This window comes from Phyllostomus hastatus, unplaced genomic scaffold (genome assembly GCF_019186645.2).
Source record: "Phyllostomus hastatus isolate PE091 unplaced genomic scaffold, TTU_PhHast_1.1 phas_contig_86, whole genome shotgun sequence".
Taxonomy (NCBI): Eukaryota; Metazoa; Chordata; class Mammalia; order Chiroptera; family Phyllostomidae; genus Phyllostomus; species Phyllostomus hastatus.
In genome coordinates this window covers 89,843,375-89,861,768 of record NW_025333977.1, presented here as the reverse complement: position 1 = coordinate 89,861,768, position 18,394 = coordinate 89,843,375, and the positions used below count along the sequence as shown (strand labels likewise).

Here is an 18,394-nt window from a genome sequence, read left to right as displayed (position 1 = left end):
TCTTTTAATCCTTCCTGGTGAGCTCTTCTGATAGCAAGAGCTTATGAATTTTTGAGTTTCCAGTGCCCTGCCAGCACCTGGCATGTAATAGGAGCTCAATACATGTTTGCTGAACTCAACTCAATTGAACTTAATACTATATTTCATAAATGTGAGCTGTTACTCTCCAGATTTAATTTATAGTCTCTTCCTTTGAAATTTTCTGCCTTTGGAGTTCCTTTGCTATGGAGTTTTGTCCCTCCTGCCTTCCAGATTTACAATTTGACCCTTTAACGAGTTTCTTTGGATTTATCATCTTCTTTTTGTAGTTAAATTCAGCCCACTCAACTAAAGAATGTGGTGGGGATTCGGTCATTTTAGTATATGTGCTCTAAAGTCAAACTCAAACTGGATGAAAGTAAACCTTTTGGGGGAATTTCCATTTTGTCCACCTGTATATTTAGCCCACTTGTATATTTAGTCCAGTAAGGAGCTCCTTTGGTCAGTAACAGGTATCCTTTGAATTTAAAAAAGGAGGGAAGGATGTTAAAGGAGAAAGGAAGGAAAAAGGGGAGGAAAGACTGACACAGTTTCCTTTTAATCTCAATTTTGCTCTTCTGGATTGGGTGGTGGCATATGAGTGACATATATACCAGATACTCTGCCCTGCCCCTTACAGAGAGCACAGGTGAAAGCCAGGTTTATAATCTTGGATCTCTATTTATTAGCTGTGTGATATTAGGCAAGTCACTTAAGTCTCTGGGTTTTAATTTCCTTATTTGTAAAATTGTGTTAATGATTTCAATGGTGGTGTTGTAATGATCAAATTAGGCAGGGATATGAAATCTCTTTGAAAACCTTGATGTGTTATATAAATGGCATATTGTTTTTCACAGTTCCTTAATGTTTTCTTGCACCTTTTTGTTGATGGGCATCTTGACTGAAAATACAAGCGTTTCCTATGAGCAACAAAATTCTACGTCGCCATTGCCACACTCACAGGGAGCGCGTGTCTGTGCCCTGCTTCTCTCAGCCCTCAGCTTCATGATCCAGATCATCTGAGGACAAGTTTATTGATCCTCTTTTTTATCTTATGACAGCTCTCCTTGCATGTCCTAAACATATGAGGTGTACAATCTAAACTGGCCAGTTCATTCCCCCAAATCTCTCATTTGTTTCATTGAACTTATTTACAAACATTTTCAGAACATTGGAAAAACATTCACAGAACATTGAAAAAAAGTTTTGTGTTACTCATTTTTAGGGCAATGGACCGATCAGCAACCAAAACACCAAGATGAAATGAAAGAAAATAAGTTTCTGAAACGTCTAATGCTTTCAACTCAAGAAATTCAGGATCAAAAGAAACAGTTTGAAAACTGTGGTTTGCAGATTATAAAGGTATATGTAATTAAGGGAAAGAGTTGACTTATCTTGCTATTAATCCATTCGGTTCTGTAGCCAAAAGAAAATATTACCTGCTAATGGCTCTAAGCTAGCTGTTCATTTGACTAGGAATCTCAGAAACAAGACTGAGAGGAGGCTAGAGATGGGCGGGTACCAGGGTGTAGTTGGAATCAGAAGGTAGAAATGATGTCAGGATATACAGAGCACAGATCAAGACCCAGGAAAAAGCTGCCTATCTTATACAAGATAAAATAACTGAAATAGCACTTATCGCACTGCATTATTTTAATTATTTACCTATTTTTATCTCTCACTAAACTGAGCTTTAAGAGGGAAAAGATGGGGTCTCCATTGTTGACCATTTCATTACCAATGCCTACACATAGTAATTGCTTAATACATTTTTATTAAATGAATTTCTCAAAGAAGGGACAGAGAATTTTGGAGAGATAGAAGCCAAACCAGGAGAGGGTTTGGGCCAGGAAATACTCTTTTGCAACTTGATATGAAAGGCAAATTGCATGCAAAGTAATATGCACATTAATACCTTTATTTTTGAAGCAGTGCAGCAGATGATTTAAGTAGCAGTTCTCCAGTCTCTTTTTCAGTTTTTTATTCTTTTGGGTTCTAGGTAGAGAAGATAGACAATGTGGCTCTCATGGCTGCCTTCCAAAGAAAGAAGAAAATGATGGAAGGGAGAATGCATGGGAAACCTGTGAGCCACAGGTTGTTTCAGCAAGTCCCACAGCAGTTCTGTGAAGTGGTATGCAGAGTGGGCTTTCAAAGAATGTACTCCATGCCCTGTGGTAGGTGTCAGCCCCTCCTTATTGGAGCTACTCTGTGTGGGAGTTGGTAAGAGACATCAGCAGGTGACTCACCACAGATACCATTTGTTGCTGTGGAGAAGGGATCATTTGCAACTGGGATTTAGTGGCTAAGTCCTTTGGAAAAGGTTATATTTTTAATTTTTCCTTCATATATTTTGTTGCTGATGGGTTTTATGTTGATGAAAGTACAAGCAGTAAAATGTGCAATTCACTGGTTTTCTTTTTTCTGTGTTTATGTGTCCAATCTGCAGAGTACCTTGGAACTTCCTTTTTTTCCCCCCTACTTATCCCAAGAAAAGTATTATCAACAATGTCAAACCTAATCTCTTAATAAAAAGGGCATTTTCCTGAATTTAATAACATTGGTCTTTTCTCTTTCATCCTCTTCATTTCCTGTAGCCTGCTAGTGAATTTCATCTGGCAGGTGAAGCGAATAACATATTAAGATCCTTCTCAGCTTTTGGAGTTCTATATGTAGCTTCCACATCTCTTTTCAGTTGTACAGAAATATAGCATACTTTGTTGCTATCTTGTCCTTTCTAGATCTCTTCAAAGGAGGCCAAGAAGTTCTATAATTATCATGAGGGATACCTAGCAATGCAGCTTCATTTTGCCTGATCCCTGAAATCTGTGGCTCTTGATCTTTGCCTTTCAAAATACAGGGTGGGACAAAAGTAGGTTTACCATTGTGAGTACATAAAACAGTTTATTGTTGTGTTATTCTTTATTAGTTATGGTATTGTTTTCCATACAAGCAACTTGTAAACCCACTTTTGTGTCATCCTGTATGGTGCATGATCCTTGCTGCAGCACCAACTCCAAGTCTTGATTTCTGGAGAGCAAAGGATCTGAAAAATCATTTTCTCTTTACCCCAGAGAGAACATAAGCAATACCTAGGGTACAAATTGAACATGCACAATTCCTGGGGGTAAAAATTGATGAAAAAATGGGATCCCCACCAAAAAGTCTTTTGAGTGTAACCAGGAAAATGATGACCAGTATGGTCCTTTAATTAGCAGTCTTACAATTCATAACTTCTTCTGTTCTTAAATCACTGTAGCTGGCTTCTCTGTACTCCATTCCCCCCGCCCCTCCATACACACATCACCACCTTCTACTCAAATGACTCCAAGATTGTCACTAATCTCCTATTTTCTAAATCCAGCAAGTGCCCTCTTTTCAGTCCTGTGTCAGACAATGCTAATTGCCTATCCAACACTTGTAACCTCCTACCTCTCTTCTGACCTGCAGGTCCATATTTCAAACTGTCTTGGACATTTCTACCTAAATGTCCCATAGCCACCTCAATCTAAACTCTAATTGGCCGTATTTTTTCCTAAGACACAGGCTTTTTATTTTTTTCCCTGATACTCCCTAACCTGGCTGATATCATCTGTCAGGTCTTTTAAGCTGGAAACTTTATTATCCTCCATTCTTTCTGTTCTCTCTGTCTTATATCCAGGCAGCCAAATGGTTCCAGTGATTCCCTTGCAGTAAAATTCTTAGCAGAGCCTTACCTTTCAATTCCTACTGCCTTAGCTCACCTTCCCCTAAGCCGAGATGATCACCTTCTTTGCCTCAAAACCACCTCTATCTAACCTATCCTTTTCTCTTCCACCAGAATTATTATGCTAAAAAATTACATGCCTGTCTAATATCTGCATTTCCATTTGCCTACAAGATAAAAACCCACACTCCTTAGCAGAGCTTATAATGCCCTAGCCCCACATTATTTCACCAGCCTCACTACTCACTCTGTTCCTCAACACTGTAGCCATGAACTTCTTAGAGTTTCCTGAATATGCTGTATGCTCTCATGCCTCTGTGCCTTTGCATGTGAAAGGCTTTCCCTACTCACCATTTTTAACCCTGAAAATTCCTATTCCTTCTTCAAGACATAACTCAAATACCATCTCCTGCTTGACACCTTCCCCAGCTCCTGCAGGCCCAGTGAATTGCTTACTCCTCTGTGTTCCTGCATTTCCCTCCATCCCTTTGTTACAGCCTCTCTAATTCTATCAAGTACAAAAATTTACAATCCCACAAAACTCAGGTGTGAGGTTCCTTTTCCTTATGGTTGTATAACTGAACTTTACCCTAGCTTTCATGCTCCCAAGTCCACAGATGTGAAAAACTCCATCTTGACAGTTCAAGATGAACTCAGTCATTTTCAGAGTTTCCTTAGTCCCTTCAGAGAATAGACTCAGTTTCTGCAAGATTTTGCCTTCACTTCTCCTCTCAGAGAGTGCTCTTGAGGGTACGACAGGTACTGGAGGGAGGGTGGTCTGGTTCATGGCCCTCATCCATCCTCTGCCTCTAAGTGTCCTTTGCTAAAGAAACTGCCCTGGACTTCGGTCGTTAGCATCCTGTTGTTCTTAAACTTCCAGTTTTCTTTGCTCTTAGGCAGTGTCTGCATAGAGCACTCTGTTTTTCCTGTCAAGGGAATTCCTTTCCAGGCTGTGTTTGTGTCCTTCCTACACTGCAGAGAATGGAAAATGTTTGAGTGTACACTTCTTCCAAGCTCAAGTGTGGGGTCTTGTGTGGTAGCCCTCACAAAGTCTTCCCCAGCCTTGCTGCTTTCCACTCACTTGCCAGGTTGGATGATGGGGCTGTACCCAGTGGAGTCAGTTGTCCCTTCTACTCTGGAAGTCCTCCCAGTTTTTCTGAGATTTCTGTTGTTCTTCACCATTGGCTCCCAGGGCCCTCCTGAGGGAGAGGGACAGAGAAGTGAGCCCCTTCTCAGACTCTTCTAGAGTTCTAGTCGTGTACTCTCTGATTCTTCTCTTCCCATCATGTGGAAGGAAGAACTTTCACTTATCTCAAGGTGGAAAACTGCTCTTAGTATGTCTTATATTGTTCTCTTCTGTTATATGTGGTAGAAAATCCATGCTCTGGTTCCTTCAAGCTTTTATCCTCTTGGTTCAAAAAACTCTCTTCTTAACTCAGAAAATCTAACTTTGAAGGCCATACTTTCAAGATCACATTCTCTGATTAAAAATAATTATATATTATATGTGATAGGTCTATATCAGATATGTATATATTCAATTGATTTTGTTCTAAGCCTCATTCTTTCTTCCACTGAGGTAGTAAGTAGCAAGGAACAAAGAGCAAGAAGAAACTTTCAGGAGAGAAATCTTTTATTTTTATCCCAAAATATTTCCTTACCACATAAAATTGTACTATATTTTATCTGTTTATGTGTGGCTTACATTGAATTTCTACTGATTAATGCTGCTCTAGAGCCTGAAACAGTGTTCAGTGAAGCCCCAAGTAAATGCAAAGGAAGAAAGAGGGAGGTAAGGGGGAAAAGGAAGGAGGATCAGAAGGAAGGAAGGAAGGAAGCTATATTTAAATGTAAGCTGTTATTATATTGATCATATCAGTGATAATTTGTCTCAAGGGAACAACTTTGGGTGTCTTTGCTACAGACACAGGGACTTAGGACTAGGGATATTTGGAGGACTAGATGGAGAATATATGTTAGTACCCAAATTGGCAATGTGATACTTCAGATCATACTAATAGTTTAATGTTTTTCTTTTATCAGACCCAAAGTATGGAGCTGGCATATACTTCACCAAGAACCTCAGAAGCCTAGCATGCCAGGTCAAGAAAAGACCTACCACAGATAAGCTGATCTACGTGTTTGAGGCAGAAGTACTCACAGGCTCCTTCTGTCAGGGTCATCAGCTAAATATTGTTCCCCCACCATTGAGTCCTGGAGACATAGACAGACATGACAGCGTGGTTGACAACGTCTCCAGCCCCGAAACTTTTGTTGTTTTTAGTGGTGTGCAGGCCGTGCCCCTGTATTTGTGGACTTGTACCCAGAGTCCTGTAAGGCCACAGGATTATTCATCAAAATTAATGATGCAGTCTCCACAGTCCCACTGGGGGAAACATGTAACGAACAGCTCTGTTGATTAACCTCCACATCATTTAACAATTGACATGGCCTTACTTTGGAGGAACTAACAATAATGTCCATCAATGATGAAAGGGTGGTTTGAATGTGCCAAATGGGTGTCTGTATGGACTGTTTGGGTTATTGAAGGGAGTAGATACATACCAATAGCATTTTAATCTTTATCTCTTAGGGCTGGAGTAGGTAGATACCCACTGAAATACTTTCAGGATCACTTTTGTCCTACAAGCTGTTCTTTTACCTCCTTTACTATAGGTAATAGCAAAAATATTTTACATAAAATGAACAATTTTTTCTAGTATATAATCCAAGCCTTTTATTTTCTAAAATGATCATAGTGTAACATATTAGGACAGCAGGATGGTTTTCCAGAGAATCTTATACAGTGCTGTAGATATAAAAATAAATTGCCTTTGCTTTGAAAAATTATGTGTGAAATGAAATTATTTGAAGTGGAAGGAAATCAAAAGGCTGATAGTCTACTGATAACCTATGTTATCAAGCAATCCACTCAAGTACCCCTAGGCCAAATTATTAATTTACCAAATATTTTTTGACCACCAGATGTGTCTCAATCACTTTCTAGGAAGTGGGGATATGATGCTGGTCAAGATAAATGTCTTCATAATGCTTCAAGCCTGATTAATTAGAAAGGCAGCTATGGACAACTTAATGAGTAGATTGGGTATAACAAATGAGGAATTACAGATTCTTTCGGGAAATGTAGAGGGGAGAGGGGTCAAAAGTTGGAAGGCAGGCCTTCTAAAGAACGTAAAACTCAAGCAGGGACTTGAAGAATTTGTAAGAGTTAGGCAAGTAAGGGATGCAGCAAATAGGGAGCAGAGTCTGAAGAGTATTTATGCAGAGAGGATAGTTCTTACAAAGGTTGAAACCACTGTGACTATGCCCAAATATGAGGTAAGTTTTGCAGCATAAAGGCCAGCTAATCTCACCACGTACCTCTTACCTATTCTGAAATCTATATTTCTTTATACTTCCAAACTTTTCTGACCCTCACATCCTCAACCTCTTGCATGAACACATTTTTTCTCCTCATCTTACTGTAACCAGCATTCTTCCTCTTGAAAGAAGCATGTTTATTGTCTCATATGGTACCGGCCTTGGACATGGGCAAGAGGACCCTACTCTGACCTCCTTCCAGCTGTGCCCCTCTCCACAGAGTGGAGTGAACAGGGTCAATGGGCACCTCACTCCTAAACCACCCAGTAGATAGGTACCCCCAAACTTCCTACCTAAACAGCTCTATGTCTACTTATAGAATCTGATTGGGCCTCTTTTGGGGGTCTCTCCTCCCAAGAGTGGGCTATGCCACACTCTGCATCAAGAATGGCCTCAGGGTTTGCAAGGATGGGGCTTGGACTTGAGGCTGAGGTAATCATCTGCCTGTGGATGAGGCCTGTGGCACAGAGCTGAGAGTGACAGGACAGCTTCAAAAGATCTAGCATATGTTTAATAGAGATTTCAAAAGAGAATGGAAGAAAAACAATATTCACAAGGATAAGAACAAAAGAAAATCCATACCAAGAAACAGTGAAACTGTAGACCACCAAAGAGATGATCTTAACAGCAGCTAGAGAGAACAGCTGGATCATCTACAAAGGAATGACAGTTGGACTGCCAGTCTTGTGGTAGGCAGAATAATCTCCTCCCTTTCTCATGACAAAGATATCTACACTTTAATCCGAATCTGAATGTTACCTTACATTGCAAAAGGAATTTTGCAGATGTTATTAAGACTACCCTTCAGATGGTGGGCCCAATCTAATCACAAAAGTCTTCAAAAGTACAGAACCTTTCCTAGCTATGTCAAAGAGATAGCAGTTGGGGAGAATTTGATGCCCTGTGCCAGTTCTGAGATGCAGGGGGTTATATACAAGGACAAGAAAGAAGCTTCTAGCAGGAAAAGGTAGCCTCAAGCTGATGACAGCAAGGAAACTGATCTCTCAGTCCTTTAACTGCATGGAATTGAATTCTGCCTATGTGTAAGCAAGGAAGTAGATTCAAAAGCGTCCAGAAAGGAAGCCTGCCAACACTTTGATTTTAGTCCATTGAGGCCCATAGCTGACTACTGACCAACAGAACTGGGAGACAATAAATTTGTGCTTTTTTATGTCACTGAAGTTGTGGTGATTTGTTATGGCAGTAATAGAAAACTAACACACTTCTTAACGGCAATAATGGAAAAATGAAGACATTAGTATAGTATTTTCAAAAGGGCTGAGAAATTAACTGTTACCCTAGAATTCTATATTTAGCTATTTTTTTATTTTGCCTTAATTTTTTAATAAAGACACTCCCAGATTATCCAAAACTGAGTTTACCAAAGGTAGACTTTCATTTAAGAAACTTAAAATTTAAAGGATGTACCTGAAGAAGAAGGGGGAAAAACCAAAAATCTAAGCCGCAAGAAGGCATGATGAGGCACCGTACCTCCTCGCACAACCAAGAATAGAACAACAATAATTTACAGATAGAATATCACTCAGAACTGGCAGAGGATTTATCTGAATGGAAGTCGGACAGCCAAGAAGTTGAAGTAGACCCGTACATCCAGACTGGTAGGGGACAACGAGCCAGACGGGCGCGGGGCTAGTGCGGGTCGGCGGCGCGCGGAGGTCGGGGAAAATTTGGCGCAAAATCGGCGCGACAGCCATCCGGGGCGCAAGAACGCAGCGGTGATCCCTGAGTACGCAAGCTGCGGCTGGGGACCCAGTGAGGCAGCAATTGTGGACCAGGGCGGAGCTCACAGCCCAGGATCCCGAAGAGGTGTCTGAGCCCAGGAGAATGGAACTACCGCCATTGTTCCCCCCCGCCCCCACGTAAACGTCACAATCTAGCGACTGGGGTGCCAAGCTCCGGTGAACACCTAAGGCTCCGCCCCCCACCGTAACAAGAGCGACCAGACCGGAAAAAAAAAAAAGAAAAAGGGAGACAGGGAAAGACATAAGACATGTTTCCAGCAGAACAGATCAGTCCCCCAGGACTCATCCATTTGAGCGACCAAGAAATAGCCAATCTATCAGATGCACAGTTCAAAACACTGGTGATCAGAAAACTCACGGAATTGGTTGACTTTGGGCGCAATTTAGATGAAAGGATGCAGGTTACCATAAAAGAGATGCAGGAAGATACGCGGAGGAGAGCCAATAGTGAAAGGAAGGAATCTGAGTCTCAAAACAATACAGTGGACCAGAAGCAAGATAGAATCAACCAAGCAGGAAAGCATGATGAAATAAGAATTCAAAAAATCGAGGAAAAGCTTAAGAGCATCCAGGACACCTTTAAACGTTCCAACATTTGAATTATAGGGGTACCAGAAGGCGAGGAGCAACAAGTGGAAAAGTTATTTGAACAAATAATAAAGGAGAACTTCCCCAATCTGCCAAAGGGAACAGTCTTCCAAGAAATCCAAGAAGCTCAGAGAGCCCCAAAGAAGTTGGACCCAAGAAGAAACACACCAAGGCACATCATAATTACATTAGCCAAGGTAAAAACGAAGGAGAGAATCCTAGAAGCAGCAAGAGATAAGGGGACAGTAACCTACAAAGGAGTTCCCATCAGACTGTCAGCTGATTTCTCCAAAGAGACCTTACAGGCAAGAAGGGGCTGGAAAGAAATATTCCAAGTCATGAAAGACAAGGACCTACATCCCAGATTGCTCTATCCAGAAAAGCTCTCATTTAGAATGGAAGGGAAGATAAAGTGCTTTTCAGATAAGGTCAAGTTAAAGGAGTTCATCATCACCAAGCCCTTATTTTATGAAATGCTAAAGGGACTTATCTAAGAAAAGAAGATAAAGAAAAGACATGTATAGTAAAAGGACAGCAAACTCACAATTATTAACAACCACACCTAAAGCAAAACCAAAAGAAACTAAGTAAACAGCTAGAACAGGAACAGAACCACAGATATGGAGGGCACATGGAGGGCTAGCAGCAGGGGGGGGGGTGGGAGGAGGAGAGGGGGGAAAAGGTATAGAGAATAAGTAGCATAGAATGTAGGTTGAAAATAGATAGGGGGAGGGCAAGAATAGTACGGGAAACGTAGAAGCTAAAGAACTCATAAGTATGACACATAGACATGAACTAAAGGGGGGGAACGTGGGTGGGAGAGGGGGTACAGGGTGGAGGGGAGAGAAGGGGGGAAATGGGACAACTGTAATAGCATGATCAATAAAATATATTTAAAAAAAGGCATGATGAGCAAAGAAATGGTAAGTATGGATACATGTGAACAATCATTGTCTTCATAAACAGAAGTAATAGGAATGTCCAATTTGGGGAATAAAATAAGATTGAAATAAAATATTGTGAAATGAACCATGTAAAAATGGTGGAGCAATAACTACAATTAATGGAGTTTAAAGTCCTAGTGTTGTGCCCTGGCCAGGTAGCTCAGTTGGTTAGAGCATCATCCCAATATGTGAAGATTGTGGGTATGATTTCTTGTCCGAGCACATATAAGAAGCAACCAATGAAATATGTAAGTAGAACACCAAATCTCTCTCTCTCTCTCTCTCTCTCTCTCTCTCTCTCTCTCTCTCTCTCTCCCTCCCCCTCTCCCCCCTCCCCACTTCCTCTCTCTCTAAAATCAATAAATAAAGTAAAAAAATAATAAAGTCCTTGTGGTGTTCAAAAGAAGATTAAAGTTCTTATACAGATGAAAATTTAAGGGAGGCCACTATAAGAGAAATAAAGTACGTAACTTCTAAATAGTAGACCAAAAGAGGGAATTTAAAAAATAAAAAAAAAACAGCTGGAAAAGCAGGGAAGGAGAGAAAAGAATCAAGAAAATAATTGAGACAAACAGCACAAAGTGGTAGAAGTAATTACAAATACCTAAATGACCATAATAATGTAAGTGTAATCTGGGCTAAACTTGCTAGCTTAGTAGTTGGATTTAAAAAAATTCAACAGCATACTGTTTACAGAACATATAAAAAAGCATTAAAAATAAAGATTGAAAACAGAAAGATAGAAACATGTAATTAGCAAAGACCAGAAGAAAGCTGGTGTAGCTTTATTAATAATAACAAAATAGACCTTAAGTTAATGAGTGTTATTAGGAATAAAGATAACTTCTGATAATAACAAAAAAATTGGTTAACCTGTATGCTATTAATAACATAGCCCCAAACTATATAAAGCAAAAACTGACAGAATTATAGGCAAAATGGACAACTCTACTATCACAGAGATTTAACACAGCTCTGAGTACTAGTAGATCAGTAGTAAAAAAAGAAAAAATTAGACTATAGAAGCTTTGAACAATAATTTTTAGCTAATGTACAAAATTAAAACTGTCCATCCAGTAATTAGATTATACACATTCTTCTCAATTATACACTAAACAGTTATGTATACTGACCTTATTCTAAGTTCAACAATTTTAAAGACATTTTTAATTGGACCATGTTCTCTGACCATAATTAATGGTACAATTAACTTAGAAATCAACTTAAAAAAAACCTTAAAAATGGCTTTGCTGGTATGTTTCAGTGGATTGAGCACTGGCCTGTGAACCAAAAGGTTGCAGGTTCAATTCCTAGTCAGGGCGCAAACCTGGGTTGCTGGCCAGGTTTTGGTCAGGGGCATTTCAGAAGCAACCAATCAGCAACCAATTGATGTATCTCTTGCATGCTGATGTTTCTCACTCTCTTTCTCCCTCCCTTTCTCTCTCTCTAAAAATAAATAAAATATTTTTTTAAATAGCTTAGAAATAAGTGTTTGGAGATTAGCTGTACACTTCAAAATAACATTTCATGGGTCATGACAATGTAACAAATTAGAAAATATTTAGAACCAAATGACAGTGAAGATATTACTCATATAGTTTGTGGCATAAAGCTAAAATAGTGCTTAAAGTATTCATAACTTTAAAGCTTATATTTTAAAAGAAGGCAGAAGTTAACCAGTGAGCATCCAACTTAAAAAAAGAAAATTAGAATAAACTTGAAGAATAAACACAGAAAATAAGGAAATAGAAAAAAAACACAACAGAGAAGTAATAAAGCCAATAGCTATTTCTTTGTAAAGATTTAAAAAATAGAAAAATCTTTGGTAAGACTGATAAAAAAAACCCTCAAAACAAGAAACAGTGCAAATAAAGATTTTGAGGAATAAAAAGAGGATGTAACTAAAATATATTAGACCTAAAGCTTTTAAAATAATACCAGAAAAACATTTTTGTGCTAATAAGTTGAAAATTAGACAAAGTTTAGATTTTCTTAGCAAAATAGAACTTACCAAAATTGACTGAAGAAATAGAAATCTGAATTTTTAAATATGTGTAAAATAAGTTGAATTAGTAATTGAAAATTTACCTACCAAGTAGACAAATTCCACAGATTAAAATTATTTTACTAGTGACATTTGTGCAAATAGATGCACAAATTCTAATCAAAATATTAACAAATATAATTCAGCTCTGTATAAATAAATAAATCATGGTCAATTTGGGTTTATCTTAGAAATGCAAAGATAATTTAACTTTAGAAAAATCTATTAATGTAATTCACCATATAAACACAGTTGATCCTTGAACTACTCCAGGGTTTAGGGCACCAGCTTCCTGTCACAGTTGAAAATCTTCATATAACTGGACTCCCCCAAAACTTAAGTTTTCTTCTTTAGGAACCCACAGGGCATTGTTTTTAGGACCCCCATGGATACCAAAATTCGTGGATGCTTAATGTTGCAGATCATTACATACAGTTGGCTCTCCATGTCTGAGGACTTCCAACTGTAGACATTACAGGTCTTTATTGAAAAAAATCTAAAAATAAATAAGTAAAATCTTTAAAAATAAAAATCTGCACATAAGTGTACCCAGGCAGTTCAAACCCATGTTGTTTGGGGTCAACTGTATATTAACGGGTATGCTCATTTCAATACACAGAGAGAAATCATTTGATAAACAATTCATAAAAGGATGTCTACCAAAAACCTAGAGCAAGCATTATATTTTGTGGTAAAACATTAGAATGATCCTCTAAAAAATCAGGAATGAGGCAGTGGATGCTTTCTATACAGCTTATATTTAGCAATGAATTACAGCTCCTGTCAAGCACAGTAAAGAAGAACTACCAAAATAAAAATGATTGGAAATGGAGAAATAAAAATGTCATTAATCACAGGAAATAAGGCTGCCTAAAGAAAACCTGGAGACAAATGATTAGAATTACTAAAAGCATTCTCCAAGTTTCTAAATAGAAGTTATACGTAAATCAATTTCACTCTTATACATGAGAAACAGTAAATGTAATGACTTCTTTTTACCATTACAACAGCAGCAGTGGAAAAATAAGGTAACTAGAAATAAATTTAACAAAAGATCTATAAAAATTCATGAATAAAATTGCAAACTCTCACTGCAAGACATTAAAGGAGACCCAAATAAATGGAGAGATATACTATATCCTCATCTAGAGGAAGACTCAATATAGTATAAATGTCTATTCTCTGAAAATTAATCATCTCAATTCAATGCAATTTTTATCTAAATCACCCCAGATTTCCTTCATAAAAATTGATGGAGTAATTATAAAGTTTATATTAAATAAAAAGGCCCAAGGAAAGCCCAAGCAATTTTAAAGGAGAAAAACAAAGCAGAGTGGAGTTGACCTACAACATGGCACAACTTATTCTACAACTACAGTGTGTGGCATTGGTGCACAGTTAGACAGACAGACCAACAGAATAGAATACAAAGCTCCTGAACAGACTTGTGTTAATATGGAAACTTGAGGATATTCATATCTTGAATATATATCTCAAAATATACAGGGTGGGGCAAATGTAGGTCTACAGTTGTGAGTACAGAAAACAGTTTATTCTTGTATTATTATTTATTAATTATTGTATTATTTTACATATGAACAACTGTAAACTGACTTTTCCCCACCCTGTGTATATATCTCTACATATGTATTGAATATATGACATAAAAATGTATGAATATATATTCAAGATACATATATCTCAAGTTTGTTATATATTAATTATATATTTCAATATATAATTTATATAATTTATGAGTAAATTACATAGTATATATTATAGTTTATATAATATATAAATTATATTGTATACTATATAATATGTATTGTTGGGAGCTGCCCTGCCTGCTTTCAGAAGCTGTAACCCCTGCCAAAGCTAAGGCTGAGGGACCGACCTTGGACTGTAAGCCACCAAGGAGACAAAAGCTTATATCCCTGGCAGGAGCACCGCTTCTGCTCCTTTTACTTCATCCAGAACTGGCACCCAATGCTTGGTTGGTTAGCCAATGACAGGTAAGATTCCCCAAGGTGGGGGAAGACCTAAGACAGGCACGATCACATGGGAGGCCCCCAATGAAGGACTTTGGAAGCTACAGCAAAAAGGGGTGATGGGCCCTCACCCCTCGGCTTTGACAAAGCCTGAGTCCTCATTGTCTGTGAGGAATCTCCTAATCTCTTGGCTTCCTTACTTCCCTTGCTCCACCTAAGCCTGAAACAATGACAGAGGGTGGTGCAGCCCTGTGCTGGAAAGGGCGGGTTCCTCAGATGATCAGGCCTAAGAAAGAATATGTAAAATCCTGTGAAACCTGCTTTGTTTAGAATTCTCTCAATTAAATGATAAGGGTCCAAACAAGAAGTAAGTTTGTTCCTCAAAGTTTTACAGCTCTTTAGCTATCTGACCCTGCCTCAAAATAGGCCCTCAGAGTTCTTTGTTATCTATTGTTTGATCCTTACTTCCTGGCAATGAGTAATAAGCTTTACTTGAATGTTTGTGCAAATGAACCCCATAAAAGCCATTGAGAAAAAGGCTTTTGGTCCTTCTCCTGTGAGAGGTTGGCCACTTTTCCTCCCTGAGCAGATCATGTCTTGGTAGACTTTTCATCTGCAGTGGCCAGGGGAGCCCTGTGGGTGGAGCCCTCCCATCGTATATCAATTATATATAAATATATCACATATTAACATGTAATTGTATATACATATATAATATATACATAATACATATATGCATATGTAATTATAAATGTAACACACACACATGTATTATATAAATTAATTATTAATATACAATTATACATTATAAATGTATATAATATATAATTGTGTTATAAATTTTATATATTAATTAGAAATATATATGATCTATAAATATACATAAAATTATATAAATATATAAATATTCTGTTATATTTGTAATCCACCTCTTCACATTGCAGGTTTTATAGTGTCAATATTTTTATGGTACATTGAAAAATTTCCAACAAGTATTTGCATTTAGAAGCTAAGTACCATTTAAAAGTCAGAATTTGCATGATGAAGAATACAATTGATTTTTTATTCAAGTTCCCACATTCAAGTCAAAACTGCTACTTGATGCTTGCAGTTTTACTCACTGATTCTTCTTTTATTTTCTGATTATAATGTAACAATATGTATACTTTTCTCAATACAGAGCCCTGAGTGTGTGTTTTTATATGAATGACGAGGTAAAATTGCAGATCACTGGTAAAATAATGGACTAATTTCTATAAGTGGTCTTGGCCAACTGGTTAAGGAAATAGAAAACAATATGTTTGGTTCATGTCCTAGGTCTGGTTTTCTAGGAGCAGGGCCTAAGATGGGGATTCTTGTTCAAGTGACTTACTCGGGGTGAGCTCTCAGGAATATGGGAATAAAGGAGATAGTACAGGGCAGGGAGAAAGCAATTAAGAGTATAGTCTCAGATGATGACTAGCTTTAGTCTTATTCCAGGGAAACAATCAAGAACAGAAATTGTACTATTAGAGTACATCCCACACTGTAGCAAGAGTTGGCCTTTTGAACTCACTCTGATGTCAGTTATTGGCCTAGGCCTGTCCTTGGGAGTGGGAGTGGGAAGACTTCTCTCAAGCTGGCCCCTGGTAAGCCTATAATTCTTCAGGGGAGGAGGCAGCTGAGAGTTATTAGCCAGCATTCACAGCAAGTAGGGGAATGGGCATCCTGGCTACATGGAGGGGATACATCTGGCCAGTACAAGTGGGAAAGGGTGACCAACTGTCTTGATTTGCCTGACGTTCCAGGGTTTAGCAACAACATTCCTACATCCTGGGCAACCCTCCCAGGACACCCAGAAAATTTCTGGTCTTCTATGATTTATGTGAGAGATTGGGGGAAAACTGCAAAATCCATGACTGCCCCCCAAAAATCAGAGCTGAAAGCAACACTGCTTTAACTAATTTATTTTTTAATTATTTTTAGAGAGACAGGAAGGGAGAGAGAAAGAAAAGAAACATCAATTTGTTGTTCCACTTATTCATGCATTCATTGGTTGCTTCTTGTATGTGTCCTGACTGGAGATTGAACCTGCAACCTTGCTGTTTTGAGTCAATACTCTAACCAACTGAGTACCCAGCCAGGAATACAGCATAGATTATTCGGCTTCTATAGTCACCGTCATTGTTTTTCTGCTCCACCATTGATATTGATAATCATGATTTACAGTTCATAGTAATGATTATCCATTGTTGCATCATCCTGAGGAATGTGACCTAAGTGTGCAATTTAAGTGCATTGTCATCATAAACATTAGAACATTAGCAGTCCATCTTTGACTTTGCCTGTGGATTAACCACTGTGCCTCATTTAAGTTGAATTTTTTAACATTGTGAATATAGTGACCATATGAGTTAAGAAAATGAAAATGAAAATGATTATAATACCAACAGCATGACCCAGACATTACTGAAAAAGGTAAACAACTGTGTAGTATTAATGACAGACAGGAGGACAACATACCTGGATTTGGAAGGTAAATAACAAAAATAGGTTATTGCACAATATGCAGAGAAGAATTTGGGATTGGGTATGGCAGAGAAGGGGACTGATATATGGAGAAAGCATATATGGAGACTGATATTTGTAAGTCCGGAATAAGACAGACGAGTACTTCAAAAGCAATCAAATTTTTTTGTTTTCTCAAAAGACACCCATGCTCATTTGAAAATAGTGGCTATTGGATTATCTTGGGCCCTTCACATGAACCAACGTGCATTATTGTATTGTATCTCTGATTACTCCTTGGAATGAGTAAGATTACATTTCCTCATTCTAAATAATATTCTCTCTAGCTCCTAAAGTTACTTGACTTGAAGAATGCAGTTAAAAATTATCTTTTGGATGCCCTGGCTGGTGTGGCTCAGTGTATTGAGCGCAGGCCAGCAAACCAAAAGATCACCAGTTTGATTCCCTGTCAGAGCACATGCCTGGAATGCAGATCAGGTCCCCAGTAGGGAGTGTGGGAGATGCAACCACATATTGATGTTTCTCTCCCTTTTTTTCTTCCTCCCTCCCCCTCTCTCTAAAAATAAATAAATTAAATATTTTAAAATTTTAAAAATCACCTCCTGGAAATCTATGTAGATATGAATGAAACTGCAACACATAAAACAAAGGGTGTGATATCTTCTCCAAGGACAAAGTAGACTTGACTCATTTATCCACTTTCAGTGCAAATGTTAATTTTGACAAATTCTATTTAATCTCTAAACTTCTTGCCAAAGAAAATGAAATGATCTCATTGATAAACACCTCTTACAGAACACATTTAAAAAAGGGGTGTGGTTTGATTACATGTGATATGGAGGTTTTCACAATGAGAGTGTTTGGTCATTTTAGTTTCCTCACAAGTGGAAAAGCATTTAGTGAAATTTTTGACTTTGTACAAATGGAAGACAATAGTTTCCTAAACATGTGCCCATAAGATGGCTATCATTGTTGCCATCCATAGAAAAGATGTTAAATGTTGGCCTGAAATAAAATCACATTTTCAAGTGTGGAACAAGACTTGGGGTGGTGAACACATAATACAGTGTACAGATGATGTGTTGTAGAACTGTGCAGCTGAAACCTGTATAATTTTGTTAACCAGTGTCTTCCCAATAAATGCAAAAAAAAGGAAAACAAAATAAAAACAAAACAAAGTATGGAACAAGAAGGTCTTGCTCCCATTGGGAAACATGTTGAAGATGAGAATGAAGAGAAAGATTATAGTGGAAAAGAAATGAACTTGTTGATCCTCCAAAACTATGTAATAACCTTTGAAGGGGCCGTAAGGAATCTAGAAAATGAACAACCAAGTGCATTTGAGTCATTCAATATTGTATGTAGATTGTGACAAAAAATTTCAAAGGAAGAAAAAGAAAGACTTTGGGAGGCGGGGAATAAGACATTTTTAGAGCTTAAAAAAAAAAGTCCCTAGA

At 38.0% G+C, this 18,394-nt stretch overlaps 1 protein-coding gene across 2 annotated transcripts in view; it reads left to right on the top strand.

Annotated features, from left to right (window-relative positions):
• PARP9 (poly(ADP-ribose) polymerase family member 9) overlaps positions 1-6,568 on the top strand; it is a 31,738-nt gene extending 25,170 nt beyond the window's left edge. For both annotated transcript variants that reach the window (XM_045851084.1, XM_045851083.1), the window contains exons 9-11: positions 1,244-1,380; positions 2,018-2,192; positions 5,765-6,568. In XM_045851084.1, the coding sequence (XP_045707040.1) occupies positions 1,244-1,380; positions 2,018-2,192; positions 5,765-6,144 (692 nt within the window). In that variant the 3' untranslated portion in view covers positions 6,145-6,568. The remainder of the gene's footprint in view (positions 1-1,243; positions 1,381-2,017; positions 2,193-5,764) is intronic.
• The last annotated feature ends 11,826 nt before the right edge of the window (positions 6,569-18,394 follow it).